The following is a 21225-nucleotide window of genomic DNA, read 5'->3' on the forward strand; positions in this document are numbered from 1 at the left end:
AAATTGATCTTTAGAAAGGAGAGCAGTCTTTTTGCAGAGAAAGATCTATAAAATTTTTTTAAGATAGGCTGGATTATACCTACTAACAGGAGTCATATATACACTTGCATTACTAAGGAAACTGGTGAAAAATATTACTTTATTGAGGACACATATAAAATTTTTTCATTTTCAGCTCAAGTATTGTGCAGGTATCTCACATTGTGTATGTGTCTCGCAAAGTATTTAAGAAGTGATTTAAACAGGTTGACAAAATGTTTGAAAAGTAAGTTAATGCCCTTATTTTAACAAATAAAATTATTTTGAAAATTGTTTAGCGTCTTTAAAACCAAAATTAAACTTTTGATAGTGCTTTAATTAATTTTATTTTTTAAATTAGTCAGTTTCAAACTCGCTTCTGCCTTTCACATTTAATTTCAGTGTGTAAGTATGTATTTTTTATTACAGGTTTAAGTCATATTACACTAGATGCTTGTGTTCCCTAAATGGCTTTTAACTTCTATATGGACTCTGATCCTTGTCAGTTGAGCAAAGTATAGTTTTCCATATGTCTATGGAGCCAATTCTGGCTTTCAGTGATACTTTGTGGTTTACTGGGGGTGATGCCAGTATTGAAATAGACACCTGGTCTTGGTTGCAAGATTTTCGATGTATTTGGCTTTCATGCTGTTATCCTCCTACTTCTTCAGATAGTTGTTTCACTCCTGTGTTGAAATAGATACTCATCCTGCCCATACTTGGGGTAAACAAAGCAGCAAAACAAAACCTGCCGAAACTTCTGGTTACTAAGCACACAGAGGTGTTATGGTATCTACAGATACATTGGCCACAGCCCAAAGCATTATTTGGTGAGTCCAAGGGTGTGCTGGCACCTCTGCTGCTGCTGCTGCTGCTGCTGCTGCTGCTGCTGCTGCTGCTGCTGAAGCTGGGCAGGGGGAAGCTTGTGATCCGGGCCAGAGACACATGGACAATTCAAACTGTGTTTGAAAGAACTGGGAGCACAAGACCTAACCTGCCCTGCTGCCATGTTGGTCTAATTAACCTTGGCCACAACAGAAAAGCTTTTTCACACTTCCAAGTTCCTCATTTTCAATCTGCAACCTACTTACTGCCCATAATTTTAGAAAACCATCTTCTGGTTGGCTTGTAGAACAGTCATCTGATTTACTCCAGTTTGCCTCAACTTTTTCTGCTGAAATAGTTGAGTTGAGCAGAGACTTTCTGCTTAATTGCTCCTGGAAAGTATAGTTTTGAACAGCTATTGAACAGCTTATTTCTGCACAGCAGGTGGAGTTTCATAGGCTGTACACTTTGCAGGTACCCTGTAGAAAGGTATAATTGTTTAGAAGTAGCGCTGTGTGTCAGATATGTCATGTCTGTCTTATAACCAATTCTTCCCTAGCAACATTATATGGGATGTAAATCATGAGGGCATGTGGTTATCTGTCTTTAATAGCAATATTTTAAATTGTGTTAAGTCTGAAAACCATCCAAGTCACTACCAGGTAAGAAATAAGAGTGGCAGACTCTCTCTCACAGACTTTTGTCTTGGAGTTTTTTCTCATCTGACACTTAGCACACTTAAATTATGAAAAATACAGAAAATCACAGAAATGTGTGTCAGTTTTGCTCCAACCCAAATAATCTGTCACTGTTTTCTGTATGTAAGGATTAAAGCCAACAAGGGCATGTTTAATATTTAAAGTCTGTATTTTGCTGTGTTTCAGAGTCCTTATGTTTCCTCATATCTTTTGATAGGAATGACTCCAGTGTAGTACTTCAAAGTCGTGGTTGTTCATAAATGTCACATTCCTCACAAATAAGAATTATAAATTTCAAGAGTCTGTAAATTTATAACCAGTAGAAATATTTTCTAGAGGGTTGTTTTCCTCTTTTCTATACACAGACCTGAGTGATTTCTCTCAAAAACTGTATCAGCCAGCAACAGCAAGGGTTTGGAAGCAGATGTTTAGTGCATCACTACCAAATATTCCTTCTCATAAACTTACATAGACTAAAGATATATATTTTTGTTCTATCTCGTATGGAAATTTGCAATATATAAAGAGTCTGCTGTGAGTGGAGGGTTGGATAGGATGGCTTTCAGAGGGAGTTTGTCAGTCATGTGAGACTTTCCAGTATTTTATGGCCTTTGTCACCCAAATTATCTGAGTGCTAGACAGAAACAAGTGTTTGTGTTGTTTTCAACAGATGTAAGAATTGGGCTTTGTAATAGTTTGACTGTAAGGACACCAAGTCTAGTATTGTTTTCCTGTCAGTGTACATCTGATGTGTTAAAAATATTGTGTCAAACTAATTGTACATCTCATGATAAGTGAGGGCATGTCTCTTGCTGATCATGGCTGGTTGTGCCAAGAACATTTCACTGGGCAGATCTTTAGCAGATGTTTCCTCTTTGATTTCAGTTTGAGCTTTGCCACTGAGGTTAATAATATAGCCTAAGATTTTTATTTCAGTCTGGTAACTACAAATATTATCAGTCATAATATTTTCATGTGCTTTGTAAAAACAGTATTTTCCTGTGCCTCCAGAAGCAGCCAGATCTTCATGCATTTCCTGAAGAAGTATTTTTTTGTTTTGCACAATGAAAATCTAAATACAATAAATTTAATGGAATGTGTTAGGTATTTATATTAAAGGAAGGTCAGCAGAGACTGAGTATTTTAAATATTTATGTTCAGATATGTATTATAGATTTATAAGCAATACATTAATATAATCTTCTAGGGTTTATTTGTTTTTCAAGTGTTGTTGATCCTTCCTTAAATATCTTTTTAGATTTAATGTGTGGAATTTGATCTTTCATGATAGTGGAACTAATGAAAATATTACTGGCATCTGTGGAAAGTGTATACAACCATCTCTAATTTAGGAGCACAGAGTATTTTCTTTCTTCTGTGATACTGTGCTCTTTTCTTACACCATTCTGGCTGATTTTCCTCTGTTTCATTTATTCTTTTGGAAAAGAAAGCTGACTAAACCCTCATACGAATTTGTTTTCTCTTAACATTTTAGGAGGCAAATCAGGCTTCCCAGAGAGGTGGTTGATGCCCCAGGCCTGTCACTGTTTAAGAGGCATTTGGGCAATGCCATCAGCACTTGCTTCAGCTTTTGGTCAGCGATAAATAGGTCAGGCTGTGGGACTGGAAGGTTGCTGGTGGTGCCTTCCAAATGAAATAGTTTATCCTATCCTATTCTAAAACCAAAAGAGCATAAAGCAAAATCATGAAAGGTAGATTTTAAACTAACAATAAAATAAAATACTAAGTCACACTGTAATGAAAAAAAATTTAGTATAAACATTTAGAAAATAAATATTTTCTTTTCAGTATAAATACTAATTAACCTTTTTTTTTTTTTTAAATTTTGAGCAACTTCTTATTCTGTAAAATTCAGAAACTTCACTTGCTGTGGCCAGTTTTACTTCTGACTACAAACTGCGTTGGCCCCAGTGTGATGATTTCTGTTTAAGATATGTTATAGCACCTCTCCTTTATAAGTGCTTTTTTCAATTCTTGGTGTATTTGTAGCATGGAATGCAAAGATATATGAGTTATCGCAGCCAAACCTCCAACACCCACCCATTACATGGTATATATCTGCTTTTGTGTGTGAAGCCCATTTTAAAAAGTGCTGTATTATGAGGTAATTCTTGAGAAGAAGAAAGAGTAGTGGAGTTTGGGATTCCTCTAGGTCTGCTGCTATTCTTCTCAGTCCCCAAGGCTTATGCAGCATTGAGAAATCCTTTTGATTTCTCAAAATAGGTCTTAATAATACATAAGCAAAGAATAGATTGTGAATCAGCTGTCTACGCCAGCACAAATATACCCTGGGACAGTAAGAAATGAATTGGTAATTACCAGAGAACTAGGCCCAACACATTTATTTTATGACTATCTAGAGCCTTAGGAATTCTTTATCCTTGACTCACTCGGATACGTGGATCCTATGCTATCTGGATCTGTTGCTCTTATTTTTAGCTACAGGTTTTCCATTTTCATGAGAGGTAAGAACATAAAAATAAAAAATGATGAGTTTTTTTGGTAAATCAGTTGTTCTCAGGGGAAAAAGTTCTGTTCTAATCATGAAATTCCATACAGATACTCAGTCACAGCTGTACTCATTTACATCAAGTGTAGTGGATGCCTGACTATTCAAGTGTCAGGTGAAAGAGAAGATTTCAGCAATGTTATGTTCTGAAGGAGAAAAATGCAGTGAGGATTTCATTGAGCCTTTGTCATTGAATTTTTTATTTGTGTGGAAAGCCAAGAGTCTGTCTGGGCAGTTATTCTTATGTTTGACTTAATCACTTGGAAAAGGTTTTGTTTCTATTTCTGTGTGATGATGTGGGTGACTGTATTTGGTTTATGTGACAAGGTTTGGTAGCAGGAGCATTCAGGGTTTCTGTGGGATAAGACCAGGAGCTGCCTCCATGTCAGACAGAGCCAGTTCTAGCCAGCTCCAAGGCAAACCCTCAACTGGCCAAACTGAGCCTATGAGTGATGCTGGTGGTGCCTCTGGGGTAACAGATTAAAGAAAGGGTAAAAAGTGCACAACAGGTGTGGGAGAAAGGGGTGAGAAGATGTGAGAGGAACAGCCCTGCAGACACCAAGGTCAGTGCATGGGGAGTGGGAAGAGGTGCTCCACATGCCAGGGCAGAGACGTCCCTGCAGCCTGTGGTGAAGGCCATGGTGAGACATTATCCTACTCTGTTATTTATTAGCAATAAATTAAATTACTCTTCCCCAAGTCAAGTCTCTTTCACCTGTATCAGTAATTCCTGAGTGATCTCCCTGTCTTTATCTCCACTCTTGGACTTTTCATTTTATTTTCTCCTGCTGTTCTGCTAAGATGGGGCAGTGAGAGAGCAGCTTGTGAGCAGCTGGTGGCCAGCTAAGGTGAACCCAAGGGAGGGAAAAACTACTACAGCTCTTCTGTTTGGACAAACATGGCAGGAAAAACATTTTTGTTAAAAAAGCATTTGGGCATGGGGAGTAAACAAATAACAGCACACACTGGCTGTGTAAGGCATTGACTGAATCATTAAACGTGCATCTTTTGAAGTGGATGTGAAGACAGCAGGACCTGAAACACAGATCACTCGTAAGGAGATGTATTTTTATGTTGTATGAATCAAATCATAATTTTGTCTTCCTGAGTAACCAGTTTTCCAAGAGCCAATGCCATTTTAAACTGCTCACTGAAAACATTTGCATGCTTTTGACCTGTTTTCTAAGCAAGGCAGTGCCCTTAAGCTAGAAAACAGTCAGTATAAATGGGGAACATGTTACTTTTTGGATAAACTTTGTATTCTAAGATTATGAGGGGGACAGATTGAGGAACCTGGCAAGTTTGCAGATGGGCTTTGCTTGGAGGATCCTGCACATCAGCAGCCAGGCTTGTCTTGATTTTTTTTTTGTTTTCAGATGTCCTGTTTGAAGTTGTCTTTTAATTAATATGCACCCAAATGAACTGCATCAAATGTTTAACAATGAAGGGACCCACTGGAGGTAGGGAAGACATGTCCATAGCAGACTGTACATGATTAGTGTTTACAGACAACTGCTCCTGTACAAAATAAACCTGGACTACTGGAAACAAAAAAGGGTTTCCTGCTGGGAGTAAAATTGAATTGTAGTTATCATAGAAGGGACTGATGCTTATGATTCACATTTTGAGATGTGTACTGTTACATGTCAGTGGTAATTAACTGAGTCGTGGTATTCATGGTAATCATGAATATTACATAACTGTGACATTTCAGGTGAATAATGGTGTTTTTCTATGCTGTACTCAACTAGAGGAAGAAAATATTGAGGCATTTAGGGAAAAAGAGAGGTAGCTGTATAAAAGAAAAATTTTTATTAAAATAATACCAAGGGTCTCGCATAAAACGTTTTACAGAAAATTCTGAATTCTTAGAATTTCATTATGGTTACATTTAAAACTACAAAATATCTAATGGTTATATCATGAAATATACATTTCTACACCTATAAAGACAAATGAAAAGGGCATTTCAATCACCTCCATTGCGCTATTTTCATGCTGATGCAATGCTTTTAAGATCAGTGAAATTACCTGGTGAAGTACTAATACAAAAGTAATGAAGAATTAGATCATACAACAGCTAATCTTTCAGGAGAATTTCTGTAAAATGTAAAAACTCATATGCATAAGAAAACTAATCCCTCAAAATATTCCAAAATTATGTTCTGCAGAGCTATTTTTCCCAAGAGGCTCACCATGGTGTCAGACAAGCACAAGGGAGATAGTGGAAACTTGTGTTCAGAGGAAAGGGAAGAAGCATATTGAGGCTGCTTGTATTTACACCACTCTCCAGTCAAACTGGACTATTTTAGTTCTGAATTGTTTTAAACACCCTGTTATGGGACCTGAAGTGTTGGTGTGTTGCACTTGCTTTATCCAGCACGGTACACTTGGTCAAGAAATATTTTTTTTCCTAGAGGAAGGCATGTCTGATCTGAAAGTTAGTCTGAATTTCATTGGACTCACTGGTTGAATGTAAAATGTTAAAAAGTCAACCAGAAACCCCTGAATTTACCTAAGTAAAACATAAACAAACAAATGGTCCCAGATTGCTGAGGTGTGAACATTTTAATTGCAAAATACTCTGAGAAAAGTGGGGGAATTTTAATCAAAGCAAAAAACAACCACTACTGAAATTGAGACAAATAGATAGTTCCTAAGAAAGTGCTTGTTCTATTGGGAGGAATAATATTAAAATTTATTCCAAAATGTCAACCAAAAAGGAAGAAGCTGTCAGACTATCAGGGTCCATTGCATTTGTGCTTTATAAGACAGAAGAAGTTCTATCCTGAAGCCAGCTGGGGACCAGTAAACTGTCTTTGTGAATGGACGTGTGGACACAATGCTCACACTGGTATAATGCACTTATGTTGTGGTAGTAATAAGTTTTTAAATGAAAATGAAAAAAAAAAACAAACCAAAACATAGTCTTGCCTTTCTCCCTCAATATTAAAAAGTATGCAGCTGAGCTTTCCTTTTCCGAGGACCACATACCATTTGTGTTCCTGTATGCACCTTGTTTGCCTGTTATTTTAAGAAGCTGGGCAGAGGGCCCTGGTCTGTGTTCAGCCTGCAGTATCACATGACTTTTCCTCTGGTTCATGATTTAAGCACAAGTGAAATAACAGTATTATCTTTTAAGTACTGTTGGCAGAGGAGTCCACTGAAATGAGATTAGTTTATTCTTCAGGGAATAGCTTCAACTTCTCTATATTATTTATGCTCTCTTCCGGAGATTTTCTTAGCAGCTGCAAGAGAGTTGGTCTTTTTTTAATAAAAGAAGAAAGGATTATTCCTAAGTGTGTGTAAAGCTGGGTGAAGGGACTTCGGAGTTCAGAAACTCTTCTCTGTAGCTGGCATTCAAAAGTAGACTTTGAGGATGTAACATCTTCATAGAGTAAATAGTGTCTGCTGTTAGAGTTCATCTGTATAATTAATGAAAAACACAAATCACATTTTTGAAATATTCTGCTTAATTGGTAATTAATTAAATAATTATAATTAATAAAAGTCCAAAGAAGAAAATTAGACTGGGTAAGAAAGTTTCATTCTGCAGTGTTCATGAAAACAGATCAGTTACATCTTCTTGCACTAAAAAATTACACTGGAAACAAGATTAGAGTCTACATGTATGAGCTGCCACTGTTAGGAGGAGCATGGTAGAAATGAGATCATTGTAATTCTGAGCTGTTGAAAGAAATATGAGAAAGGTAAAGATATTGACAAATACCTCAAACTGTGCTTATGAAATCATGTGTGATAAATTATAGAAGTACCCAAAAACTTTCTTTGCATTATTGATGCTTATTAGCATGACAGGTTCAGCCTCAGAAAATTCAACCCAAAAGTTCCTTTGGTTCATCTGCCTGAGGTCTAACACTAAAAGTAAAATATTCAGCAAACATTTTCTTCCCTCAAATTGCTGACTACAGAGTTATAGCAGGTTTGATTTTGTATTGTGGCTATCTAGAAACATAAATAACAGCACACACAGCAAAAAATTTCACAGATCCCTTCCCTCTGCTCATATATATATTCTCATCAGAGCTCAGTGGATCTAAAATCTTCTCCAACCTAATGTGTACCCTCCAAAATGCTAAAATAGTTTGTGTTTGAGAGACCAAATTCTTAATAAATACAAGATTTTTCCACACATTTACTAAAAAAATAGAAAGTTCACACTATAAGTTTCTCTGACATCTTATGGCTTGGAGGGGACTCATCCCTCCCCCTCCCCTTCCTCCTTTGGACTGATCATTTATCTTATTAGGGAAAAACAGCATATGTGATTATTTCTGTTTGTTATGTAGCAGTGGAAATCATCCAGTTTGTTCCCCCTGGCCTGTGTTCCCGAGGAGCCACCAATTACTGAGCCTGAGTTTTAACCGCTCCTCATAAATCACTGCTACTAAAATAATTAAACAATGATGTAATTTCAATCCAAAGTATAGTTTTATTGCATTTGATTGTTAATAATTGTATTAAAATTATCATTTTCTCTTAAGTACCTTTAAATGGACCTTTTTAATATCTGCATCCAGCTGCACTTTATCACTCAATGTATCTCCTTTGTGTGTCTTCAGCTCACATTTGCTGACTCTTGCCCTGCCAGTGAAGGGCCTTGAGAAAACTGATGTGTCTGTGGGAGTGTGGCCAGATTCGGCTTCACTTTGTGACAGCACAACTGCCAGCTCAAAGCTTTCCCTGCAGAATCTGCCTGACTAATGACAATAGAAGGGCCAGAAGAAAACACAGCTGAGCCTGCCGTTCCCAGGCTGGGATGGAAGCCCTGAGGGTAGAAAACTCATCTTTTGGCTGAGCATATTTGACATGAGAGATATTAGGAGAAAATCATCCTGTATTCCCATTACACATTTACAAAGTTAAACTGTACCTTGATCAACTCTGACTGAATTTCCTTCTCAGGATATTTTTCTCAAAATTATTCTTCACTTTCTTTGTCAAAGCAGAACCTACTCTTCTCTTGAACATGCTAACCAAAGATATATCAATTTGTTATGGAAACCATGTGTCAAGTTTAAGATATTTCTAATAAGAAAAGAATCTAACCCTTTTTTAGCATTAAATCTGCCTTGAAGTCTCAAATGTTAAACGTAATTGTAAAAAGATGCTATAGCACTTGCCAGTGCATGTGAGTGTGTGCATATCTCTGTGTGTATATATATCAATTTATGATTACGAAGGGTTTTTTCCAATTTCATGCTTATTTCTATTCTTTTTTTTCAATTTATTCTATTTGTATGCATATTTTAGTAGAAGATATTCTAAAGAAATTTAAGAAAAACATAATGTAAAGTAGAGAGAAAATAATTTCCTTATAAATGTTAGTAATAGGACATTATAAATGGGGTTTATTTTATTCCCAGATAGAATTCTAAAGCTGGTTAGTATGAAATCCTCTCTTTTCTTCCATCCACATAATTACTATTCTGTAGCTGGCTCTACATAACTTGATTATATTATGTTCTCAGGGCTGTTGCTGGAGTTGACGGAGACCTTGATTTAGTTCATATGGAAATCCAGGACCCCAGTGGAGGTATGCAAATGAAAATGTTATCAATTGATACCCTAGTATATAGTCATTTCTCTTTGGTTTAGAGGTACTTTTTGGATTGTTTTTAAAACTAGTCAGAAGAGAATGTGTGCAAGTAAGATTCTTTCTCTGTTTATTTGTAGTCAGCAAAACTGTCCTGCTATATAAAAATATAGTGTAATTTAAAATCTACTTGTTTTTCACTTTAAGATGAATTGACGTCAAGATGCTATGCTCTGTTGATAATGTCCATTAATAGTGCAATTTTTCCTGGCATTTAAACATTGAACAGTTTTTCCTGATTTGCAAATAAAACTGGCAATGCAGTGTTAGTGCTGGCTGAGTGTCTGTTAAAGTGAATCATTGCATGTGTCAGGTCTAGTGCACCAACCACCATCTCAGAATTTCCTCATGTTACAGTATCCACTATACTTTGAAAATTCAAAAGGAAAATAAATGGAAGGGCAGACTAATAGTCAGAATGTGCTTAAAGAGTCATCATGATTCCAAAAGTTTGTATAGTTTCTTGTTACCAATCATATCTTGAAAGATAATTTGATTCCTTGAATCAGATCATTTAAGTTCCTGTGCATCTTAAAAGTGAGTCATTAAGAATGTACAGTTTGACTTGCCCTGTTCCCATAGCTTTTCTTCATTTCAGCCCTATTAAAAAATCAAAGTTACCATATTAAAAGCTGGATAAAAAAAAAGTCTAAATCTTTTAGCAGTGAGATTTATGAGGCATGGTAACAGCTCCATCAGTTGCTTTGTTAGAGACAATGTAAGAAGATTCTTCAGGACCTGAATGCAAAGGGGTTTTTTGTTGGTGGCAGATTTTGGGGTGTTTTTTTGGTTTGTTTTGGTTTGGGGTGTGTTTTTTGGAGGGGAATGTGGTTGGTTGGTTGGTTGGTTGGGTTTTTTTGTTTGTTTTGGTTTTGGTGGGTTTTTTGTTTTCTATTTTAGAATTTTTTTTTTTGTGGTGTGGGGTTTTTTTTATTTTATTTTTATTATTTAACAGAAACAGCAGAAAAAGAAAAACTGTCATGAAGTATCTCCTGGCTAGATTTTCAACAAACTGATTTTATGCAATTATGGTCAGTACCAGGATAACCATTGATTTTAGCAGAAACAACATCTTTGCTCTACCCATCTGATGAAGAACTGTAACTTTTGTGATGTGAATTGTGAACACCTGCAGGACTTTAGATGGTCTATTGCTGCACCAAATGTCCTTGTGGTGATGACTTGGACATAAGCAGGAGAAGTTGGATTGACTGTAACTGCCTCTTAAACAGATCCAGATTTTAAAACAAATGATTGTATCCAGTATACTGGTTTGTCCTTCTCTAATTAAAAGTCATAAAATGTGGGATGCATTTCCCATCATACTGCAAAAGTAATGAAGGACATGGGGGTCATTATTTGCTCTCTCATGCTGTACCTGGAGCGTGAGTAGCATCAGTGATCTGGGCACAAGTTTGTGTAAATAACATTTTCCTCACTGTGCTTGGGAAAGTCACTCAAGTACTTTGTGCTCAGAAGCTTGTGATGGAGGGTGAGCTGTACAAAAGCTTGGGGAAGGTCTTTAAGAGTCTCAGGGAAGGTCTTTGAGCCACAGCTGGTATAAGATAATGATAGTTGGCTCTGCTCTCTCTGATAAGAGCAGATTGTATCAAAGATGCAGTGGTGCTGTTCTAAGAACCCAGGGAGAGAGGATAGTCCTTGCTAACTGGAAAGGAAGACAAAGGCCATAGCTTCCTCTGGTTATAAATCAGTCCAGGCTTTTTCAGCAAGGTATTAACTCTGAATATAGAAATCCTGCCCCAACAGACCAGTTCCAATAGTGTGCTAATAGTGTGTCTGAACATTCTTACAGAGCTTTGAAAATAGGCTTTAAAATTCTGCACGCTGTCTACTAAACGGGGTCTGATTCTTTTCTCATTCATCACAATTTTATACTGGGGTTGATCTATTGATTTCAGTTATGTTGTGTCAGGCTGCCATTTCTCCAAGTGAATAATTCAGCTCTGTGCATAGGTTAAGTGAGAAAAGAGGCTCCTTCTATTATCCCCACCCGTGAATGGCTCATTCATCTAACCCCTAATCTCTCTGGACCAGCAAAATTTGGATGATAACAGGCTGCCTCCAGGGAATGATCTGAACTGTAAGCAGTTAATATATTCTCAGTACATTGGAGATTGAAAAAGTCTGGTATGAGACTTTAATATAATAATTCTACAACTAACTCACCTGGCAAAGGCAGCATTTTTCCTACATGAATAGCATTTAATACTGCTTGCTTCTTTTTCCCTTGATAGCCCTGTCATATGTTTCTGTCTCTCTTCCCTCAGGTTATCGCTACATCACTTGCCAGATTCAAAATTGTTCTGATAAGACAATGACAGTCCCATTTGCTGGCAGCACTGATCGGGATTCCCTGACTGTGCAGGATGACTACATATTTCTTCAGGTACTGCCATTTTTGGGAGAGACAGCTCATTTTCAAATTCAAAAATAAAGTTGTAAACAGCAACACTGTGAGGAGCAGGGAGGAATTAAAGAATGATGATTTATGAATTTTTACATGGAAAAAAGCATTCCTTTATCAGTCCAAACAGAAAGGAAATAAAAACGGTGTCTTTAGTTTGTGCAACCAGTTGCCCTTTAACTGTATGAAAATTTTCAAGTGGATTATGTTACTTTTTATAAATATTCTTGTGTGTTAGGCGACCTGCAAACCTTGTGTTCTTGTGATTACAAACTCTTATGGGTCCTTTCCACAGAAAGGTTCCCTGAGAAAAACATCCAAGGACAACCACTGACAGAGTAGTTGCACAGCTTCTTCATATGGATTCTCCTCTGAAGTGGTTTTGCCAGGAAAGAACTACTAATATGGCTGTGCTTAGGAAGCAAAAGGGTGAAATGGCCATAGCTGGGGTGCTTGGAGCAAATTAGTATGGAATCACAGAATGACTTAGGTTGGAAAAGACCCTTAAAATTGAGTCCCGCCATAAACCTAACACTGCCAAGTCCATCACTAAACCATGTCCCCAAGCGCCACACCTACAACTCATGGTGGTCCGATTTACATTGGGTTATTTCCCGAACTACAAGACCTGCCTGCAGAAATATGGGCTGGAACTTATCAGCCATATTGCACCAGTACAGCTCAGGCACACTTGTAAGTATTGCTTTGTGTGCTTGGCACTGGTTGTGGTTTGAATCTATCACAGCTGCAAAATTCTCAAGGAGTGGTTATGTCCTCTTTGTTTTATTAGATTTTACTAGGGAAGTTGCTTGTGCTTTCCTTAGTGCTTGGCTATCATTTTTCCCTTACTTTGATGGGATTTGTTTGCTGCAAGACTTATCTATTTATTGACTTTTACAGGAAAGGTAAATCATGGCAATGGATATGCCTCCCCACCACTGCCTCAGTGTGCATCAGATTGGCTCTTTTCCAGCTTTCCCCCCTTGGGCTTGTTTCTTCCACAAGGACCTATAAATTAGTAGGGACACAAAGGATCTGTTCTCTTGTTTGGCATAGTGGTTTCAAGGACCCACATGGGTTAGAAGAATTAACACTTAAAACAAAAACAAAAAAAAAAAAAAAAGGAAAAAACCCCAACCAAAAAAATAAAAAATCTCCAACCAAAACAAAAAACCACACACCAACCAAAAAAAAAAAAAAAGTAGACATTTTTCAGATCAGATATAGCACTCATGGCACTCATTTTGCTCAAATCTATTATCATCTGTGACTCCCCCCGGGCACAGTTTAAAATCCATTTCATGGTGTGTAGCTGCTGAGATCTGTTTCTCACCATGCGAACTTCCAGACTGCTGTGCTCAGTAAAACACTGGCTGCTTCCTCACCAAGCATTTTGCTTTGTTGGATGTCTTGTACAACTGCATCCTGAGCTGTTATTCTATTTTATGACAGACATGAGTGGATGCAAAATGGAAGTGTAAGGTGGAAATGTACACCTAAGTAATAGACAGTTGCTACCCAATGATGCCTTTGGTAATTTGGTCTCTGAGACATGGCAGTACCAGTAGTTGAGATGTTCATGTGTTCCACATAAAGGGGAAACATCTCTAGTCTTTTTGTTTTGGACTTTTCTGCAGTAAACCTCAGTATGTAATGTATATCTTATTGCTAAATTGGTTTACAGTTAGCCATATCTGTGTTACTGGAGGATAGAAGATGCCTCTGGAATCCTGTAGTCAAATCTGAAACATAGCCACCCCAGAGGTGTGAGGCAGGACAGCATTTACGTGTTCCAGTGAAACCACACAGCAGCTGCACATCTGAGAAACAGCATACTTTCAAAACCATGTGGAAATTATTTTATCAATACACTACAGTATTGTTGTATAATTTATAAACATATCAGGGACTCCTCATGATATCACAGCAATGCCTGTCAGAAAGAGGATGGAACAGAATCCTCTGTGCAAAAAGGGAAGAGAGTTTGAGGCTGTCTTCCTGCCCCTGGCATTGCTCATATTTCCTGAGCTGTGCAGATGTGAATCAGAGTATTGCAGGTCTGCACTGCTAATCCTGGCCCAAATCTATTTTGGAGATTTTTACCATCTTAGAGGAAGATCTCAACCACAGTTCTTTAGTATGTATATAGGCACAAAGATCAGAAACTTTCTAATACTAATTTTTTTCCCAGTTTGCACTGACAGTCAGTTTCAGAGGTGATTTTAGTAGGATGATTAAAGTTTCAAGACTGTTCTTAAGCACAGACCAGCCTTTAATGCCAGTGAGGCTTGACACAACTAGGTGCTTAAACTCCAATTCTCCTCTGCCTTGCATTATCTCCAGTTATTTGAAATGAATGATGTTAAAACATGCCTTTAAACAAAACCTGTGAGCAGATGGGTAAGACTGCCATTTAGCACTAGTTAAAAAAATTGTGAGGTTTTTGGTTTATCAATCATCATTTAACAAATCACATTCCTAAAGACATCACATTCTTTATACCACAAAAAATGCATACAGTATTAAATACTTTGTTACCTTTAAAATATTCAGGCAGGTGGACCTGCTGTCATACATCAACTTTATTTTTACCAAGCCAAATCAAGTTTTTGGGCTTCAAGATAGGCTGTCTTTCAAATCAGGTTCCCTTTTTAAACACAAAAATTTAGGAGAAAAATAGTGGGATTGGGGTGGGATTTTAAATGGATTTCTCAAGTCAGAGAAAGAAGGTGAGTCTGAATGTTAAAAAAAAAGTGAAATATTATTTACCAAAGGCTATTTTTTATTTACAGATATCATCTGGTTGTGCTTAAAGGCTTTGCTAGAATTATGCCAATTTATATGCGGGCATATTGGTGTTACATTTCTGATTAGAAAATCCAGGGGAGGTTTTGAGTTGAGTATTTTCACTGGTGTTTATTTGGAATATTCCTTTTAGTGCTTTGCAACATTGCATTAAAAGTAATGACTACGTATTTCAGTTACAGGTTAAAAGCAAAACAGTCTTCCATCTCAGGTTATTTAGATTTAACATAAGCTGTCACAGGGTTCTGTTTTTCTTTTGTATAGACCACATCAGCAAATCGGACCAAGTATTACGTGTCCTACCGTCGAAATGGCTTTGTACAGATGAAGTTGCCAAAATATGCACTGCCAAAAGTAAGTGTACATGCTTTTCTTTCTCTTTTTGCATTTGTCATCTTCTCTTTCTACCTAAACTAGTTTTGTTCTGCTCTTTTTCAAACTTCATTATCCTGAGTTCACAATTTCTCCTTGTAAGAATTTTCGAATCCCGTTTGTTGTATATTCTTACCCTCCTATTTTTATTTGTATTCTATTAATGTAGTACTCATAAACCATAGGGGGGGAATAACATACACAGCTTATTTGACATCAGTTACTGCAATGGTTTTTGAGCTTTGCTTCCATGAGGCAGTGCTACACACCCAATGGCAATGGAATGATACAGAGCAAGTGTTCTTTCAATAATCAGTTACATTTTAATTCCACATGGTGTTTTCTGCTATAAGCATGAACACTAATATAAGAGAATGCTGCTACTTGATGGTGCTCTATTTCATTAAAGAATCCCAGGATGGACTTTGATTGCTCAATGAAATTGCAAGACTTGGTAAGATGTTCCTTCAGTCTGTCACATCTTCCTAGTGGTAGGGTTTCTATATTTGCACAGTAAGTCAGCAATTAAGCACAGATATTTAAATATGGTCTAACTGATGCAGTTGAATTTTTTTGTGCTGTACACAGTGTATTTCCTAAATTTACAGTTAGAAGGCTTCTGCAGTCCTGAAGAAAAATAACTTGGAGGTTTGAAAGGCCCAGCCGGATAAAACCCTCAGTAACCAGCTCTGGCCTTACAGCTTACCCTGCTCCCAGTAGGAGGCTGATCTGGAGGCTCTCATGAGGTTCCTGCTTTTTCATGTGATTCTCTGTGATTCTATCACTTACTTAGCAGAGAACTTGTTTTCTTTGCATGCCTTGAATTGCACTGGTTTACTTCATTGCTCATCTAATGAAGGACACTAGAGTACAATTTATTTCCTTTTGCTGTTATTCTTATAAAGCAAACATGCTAATACCAGGATTTTTTCATCTTATATTTTTTTTTCTTTTTTATGTCAGTATAAATGGTGGTCTGAAGACTTCTTGTTTTAAATGTACAACATATTAACAGAATCTCAGATCAAATCCTCAGGTATTAGCTGAACAAGAATTTGAAACTTGGATATGCTTCTAGTAGCACTACAGAAATAGCTAGCTATCTGTCTAGCTAGCTAACTATCTATCTGTCTTGTCAACAAATGTACAGTCAAAGACAGGTATATAAAAATTATTCCACAAAATTATTTCCATATTTTTCAGGCCTTCAAGGTAGCCTTTATGCTTTCTTGAGGGAAATTGTAGTCAGGAATTCAGCAGGAGAATTTCCAGTTTTGAATGTTAATATATGTCAAATATGGACACCTCAAGGGACTGCAGCCCATTGAGCCTTGCACTGGCCCACAATAAAACAATTAAGGAGCAAGGCAGGGAAGCAGAGTGTAAACAAGGAGTTTCTGATAAATTCAGAAAGTGTTAGTCACAATTCCCTGGTATTTCTGTCATGTGGAGTCTGGATTGTTTGAAATAGTACTGCATGCATGCTCAATTTTTGCCTTGGAAAATATGGGTTTTGTTTATTTTTCTTTTTTTTCTTGCTAAGTGGATTACTCTGGGCTTGACTGAAGAAATAAATTAGAAGTTAGTGGTTTCAGTTTGGGTAGAGTCAATAGCTACCTAGGAACAGGGTGACTATGTCTTTTTGAAAGGGATGTTTGTACGCTCTTCCTAGTTCAGGCAATATCTAGTGTGTGGAATGAGGTAAATTTTATCTCTTCTGCATTTTGACAATGCTTCCAGGAGAAGTTTCCTTAGTATCTGCACAAAACAAAGTTCAAAATTTCACTAAGATGGCCTGAAAGCCAGACATAGCTTTAGAACATTAGAATAGTGGTGAATATGAATGATTATAACCTTTTCTGAGAAAGACACATTTTTTTAAAGTGATTTGGTACCTTCACATTGCAGCAAAAACTTTAGATGCTGAAGTAAATACGAACACAGTTCTGAAATTTTTCACAGTGCTGTATTTCAGTGAGAATCATCCAAGTGCAGTGGAAATGGATCATCCAGTCCAATTTGAACAGAAGGGAAAAGACTCATGAGCAAATTACTGATAGAACTTAGCAAAGAAGCAGGATATCAGCAAAGACACTGGCACATTAAAAGTACATCTAGAACATATTACTGTGGAGTTGCTTCTTTTATGGCAGTAGGAGATAAACAGAATGGATAAATTTACAAAGGATTTTTTTTTAAGATTGATTAAAACCAATAACTTTTGAAAAATCTGAGTTTCAGAGGGTTTTAAGTATTAGATTCTGCCTAACCAGGAGATGAAGCATGACTAATAGGCTATATTTAATTTTTCTCAAAAGCATGAAATGAGGTGTCAAAAAAAATCTCTGCGGTCTCAAAAAAATCTCAAGTGGTCTCTGGACAGAATTTTTGATCAGTGACTGCATACAGGGAAGTAAAACTGTAGCCAAGTCAGAAGATCCTATGGACTGGTCAAGGATGTGTCTAAAAACGTTAAGAGAGCTGTGCCAAAATGCAGCCTCTAGCCTAAGGGAACAGGGCTGGGCTCTTCAGATGTTATTCTTTTGCTGCATTAGATGCCTTTCATGATGATTTTGCATATGGAGACAGAATGAGCAGTTTCAGACTGAATAATTAGAAAATGTTTTTGATGTCTCATTTTACTTTCAATATGAAAAGGTTGGAAATCTACAAAAAAGTTATTCAGTTTTTTATATTGATGTCATTTGCATTTGTGTTTGTATTTGTCTCCAAATACAAACTAGGTATTCCAAGAGAAACCTAGAAAAGAATATTGTGTCTTTGGGCATATCTAGAGTCCTCCTTACTTGTGAATGAAAGGCTGCTAAAGGCAGCTTCCAGCCAAGTTTTACCTCTGTTAAGTTTCTGGGCTCCAGCTTCACAGTGCCATTGAGGTCACCTTTTTGAAACACATCATAGCTCTGTGTGTACAGACAGCAGAGCCATTGGGGGCCATCAGGATTCAGGTAATTTTTTTAACCTTTTTTCTGTGCTGTTGAGAATTTTTTTTTTCTTTTTTCTTTTTTTCTTTTTTTCTTTCTTCTTTTTTCTTTTTTCTTTTTTCTTTTTTCTTTTTTTCTTTTTTCTTTTTTCTTTTTTCTTTTTTCTTTTTTCTTTTTTCTTTTTTTCTTTTTTCTTTTTTGTTTTTTGTTTTGTCTTTTCCTTTCTTCTTTTTTGTTTTTTGTTTTTTGTTTTTCCTTTCTTCTTTCTTCTTTCTTCTTTCTTCTTTCTTCTTTCTTCTTTTTTCTTTAATACTATGTTTGATGCTGACATTGCATGGAATCACACAGCTGTCTCCTGCATTTGACAAGTGCTGGCTTCTGCCAGAAGGGGTGGTAGCAAAGGCTGGTGAGACCATATCAAAGGTTGCCTGTATGCTCCCCAAAACAGAAGAGGAATTTTCAAACTGTTGTTTTAAAAATGAACTGTTTTTTATACTGTATTCCACTTTACCAAGATTGCTTGCTCTGTGCTGCTAAAACTAGATCAAAAGTTAGGAACTCGTAGGAAGGGAATACCAAAATCAAGCCAAGAGCAGCAGGATTGTGTTTGTTTGTTGACTTGGCTGGTTAGGCATTCAGGAGTATTCCAGGGGGATCCAGCAATCCCCCTTGGGCTGTTTTCAGCCTTGAGCAGAGGTTCAGCTGCCACTGCTGGGAGGGCAAGTCTGCCCAGGGGGCACAGGCTGAAGCCCCATCCAGACTGCCAGGGCATTTGTATTGCACAAACATTCCTGCAGCTCTCATTGCTCTTGCCTTGAGAAGTGCAGTATGGAGAGGGAGAGAGGGAGGGGTACATTGGCTCTGGTCCTTATTCAGTTATTTAAGTCATGCTCTAATGTGGTTAACAATAAAACTGGGAACTAGTTCATTCTGAGAGCTTAAGCAAAAGAAATTGTTAACAAAATTGTTGACCAAGCTAACAAAAATGCTACAAATTATGGCAATTTTACTATTGCAATTTGGAATAATTTAAATATTCAGGGTCCTCTTCCCACCTCTCTTAAATAAACTTCATTGATAATGATCTCCTTTTAAGAACTGATACAAGGCAGGCATTGATTGATTCTGAATTCATTCATGCCACCTACAAAATCTTAATGATGCGAGAGCTCTGTTGTCTGTTGTATCCTACTGCAATTCAGAATGTTTAGTTCTGAAAAGGTATGGTGTGGAAAAAGCTTCTTACATCTTTTTCAATCTCTGTATGTATTTTCAATTTCATGAAATAGGCAATAATGTAAAATTTTTCAGGTAACCAACATAAATGGAAGTGTAGGGGAAGAGCTAACAAAACCAAAAGAAGAAAAAATCCTATTGCCTTAGAAATATGTTGAAGTCTCTAGTTTATTCATGGTAATATGAATCTCCTGTAGATACCTTTTATCAGATCCATCTATTCTTTTTATTTGATTATCACCTAGTCACCTCAAAGCAGGCCCACTTCTTCCTTGCCTCAGTCTGAATACACATCACTGTTTTAACCATACACTTATTCTGAAATTGTCTATATCATTCAGTAATAGATATAAGACTATCCTTGAATGGGCCTATCCATTAACAGCAGAAATGGTAGAAGATTCCTGCAGCCCTTTGGTCAGTGTTCTCTTAGAGGATTTAGCTGCCTGATGGTTGGACTACAGACTACTGAGTCTATGACAGCTCATTTAGTGAGGCTCTTAGTCTTCTGGTAATCTTTGTTTCACTTGGGAAGCCACTTCACCCTCGCCATCTGGAGAGGCTTTGGCTGAGGTTGTTCCCCTGTGCCAGGCAGAAGAGCAGTTTGCAGCTGCAACTCCATTCTTCTGAAAGTCCACTGGAATGGCTGTTGAGCAAAGAAAAAAGTGAGCAAAGTAGAAATGCAGGTAGCAGTATCATTTGATGGAGGGGAAGTGTTCCTTTCCCAGGCAGTGTCAGCACAGTAGCCAGTGAACCTGAGCTACAGCAGCTGTCTGACTTGCTGGTTGTACAAATCCATCTGAGGAAGATTCAAGGAACTGTTCTTTTCTTCACAGTGCTACTCGTTATTGATTTCTCTCCCTGAACTTTTTTACTTGGCCAGGCAAGGAAGATTAGGAGGATTATCTCTGGGATATGTGCCATCCAGTTACCTTGATTGTGCTTGAGAGATTACAGGGGTATAAATGTGGTACATCTGAAGGTCAAGACTGAGACTACAGAGCCTTGAGTGCTTACATCTGTTCCACTACTGATACATTTACTCCTCACAATTCTCTGTTTAATACATTGCTTATTTCATGTTAACATTTTGCTCAACCACAGCATTAAAAGATTGCAAAGGGGCAGAATTCTGACATCTGACCAAAAATTATAAGATTTAAAACCTGAGAATTTTGAGGTTCTCTTTTTTTTGCCTTATTGACTGAAGCACCACAGTCCTGCCTGTGTAGCATTATACTGGCCCACAGTATTTTCACTTAATGATATTTTCTATGTCACCAGCACATTGTAGACAAAGGAGCACTGTCTGGCTGTACAATCTTTGTCATCTTTTATATCCTTCTGCCTTCAGGTGGTAATTGTACTTATTTGTGTTGTAGAGTTTCTTATCACACTTAGTAATATGGTAAACCATACTGGGCATTTCTTGAATATAAAATTCTATAAAGTATTTACAGACTTATAGGCTGGTCAGTTACTGACAGTAGATGGTATGTAACTATATACAATGAAAACAATGCATTTCTCTTCCCTTCCCCCTTTAAACCTCTTTCCTTCTTTCCTGCTATCCACAACTCCCCCATATCCCAACTCTGTTTAATAGCTTTGGGCTTTTTGGACCGACTTTTGATTGGGTGTTCATTCAGCTTTATGTGATAACAGACTTGACTGCATTAAAAGCAGGTAATTGTGGAAAGACTGATCATGTTGTTACCTCAGTGTTAGAAGTAAAAAAAATAATTCTTAAGCAGTGA

General features: G+C 37.2%; 1 protein-coding gene across 1 annotated transcript in view; it reads left to right on the forward strand.

Moving 5' to 3' along the window:
* The window catches only part of SORCS2 (sortilin related VPS10 domain containing receptor 2), a gene marked incomplete at both ends in the record, with an annotated part of 532676 nt that overhangs the window by 435370 nt on the left and 76081 nt on the right, over window positions 1–21225 (forward strand). Inside the window, 3 exons of the mRNA XM_082281426.1 lie at window positions 9564–9628; window positions 11977–12095; window positions 15183–15272. Coding sequence (XP_082137552.1) covers window positions 9564–9628; window positions 11977–12095; window positions 15183–15272 — 274 coding nt within the window. The remainder of the gene's footprint in view (window positions 1–9563; window positions 9629–11976; window positions 12096–15182; window positions 15273–21225) is intronic.

Source organism: Coloeus monedula (assembly GCF_965178545.1).
Source record: "Coloeus monedula genome assembly, chromosome: 5".
Classification (NCBI taxonomy): domain Eukaryota; kingdom Metazoa; phylum Chordata; class Aves; order Passeriformes; family Corvidae; genus Coloeus; species Coloeus monedula.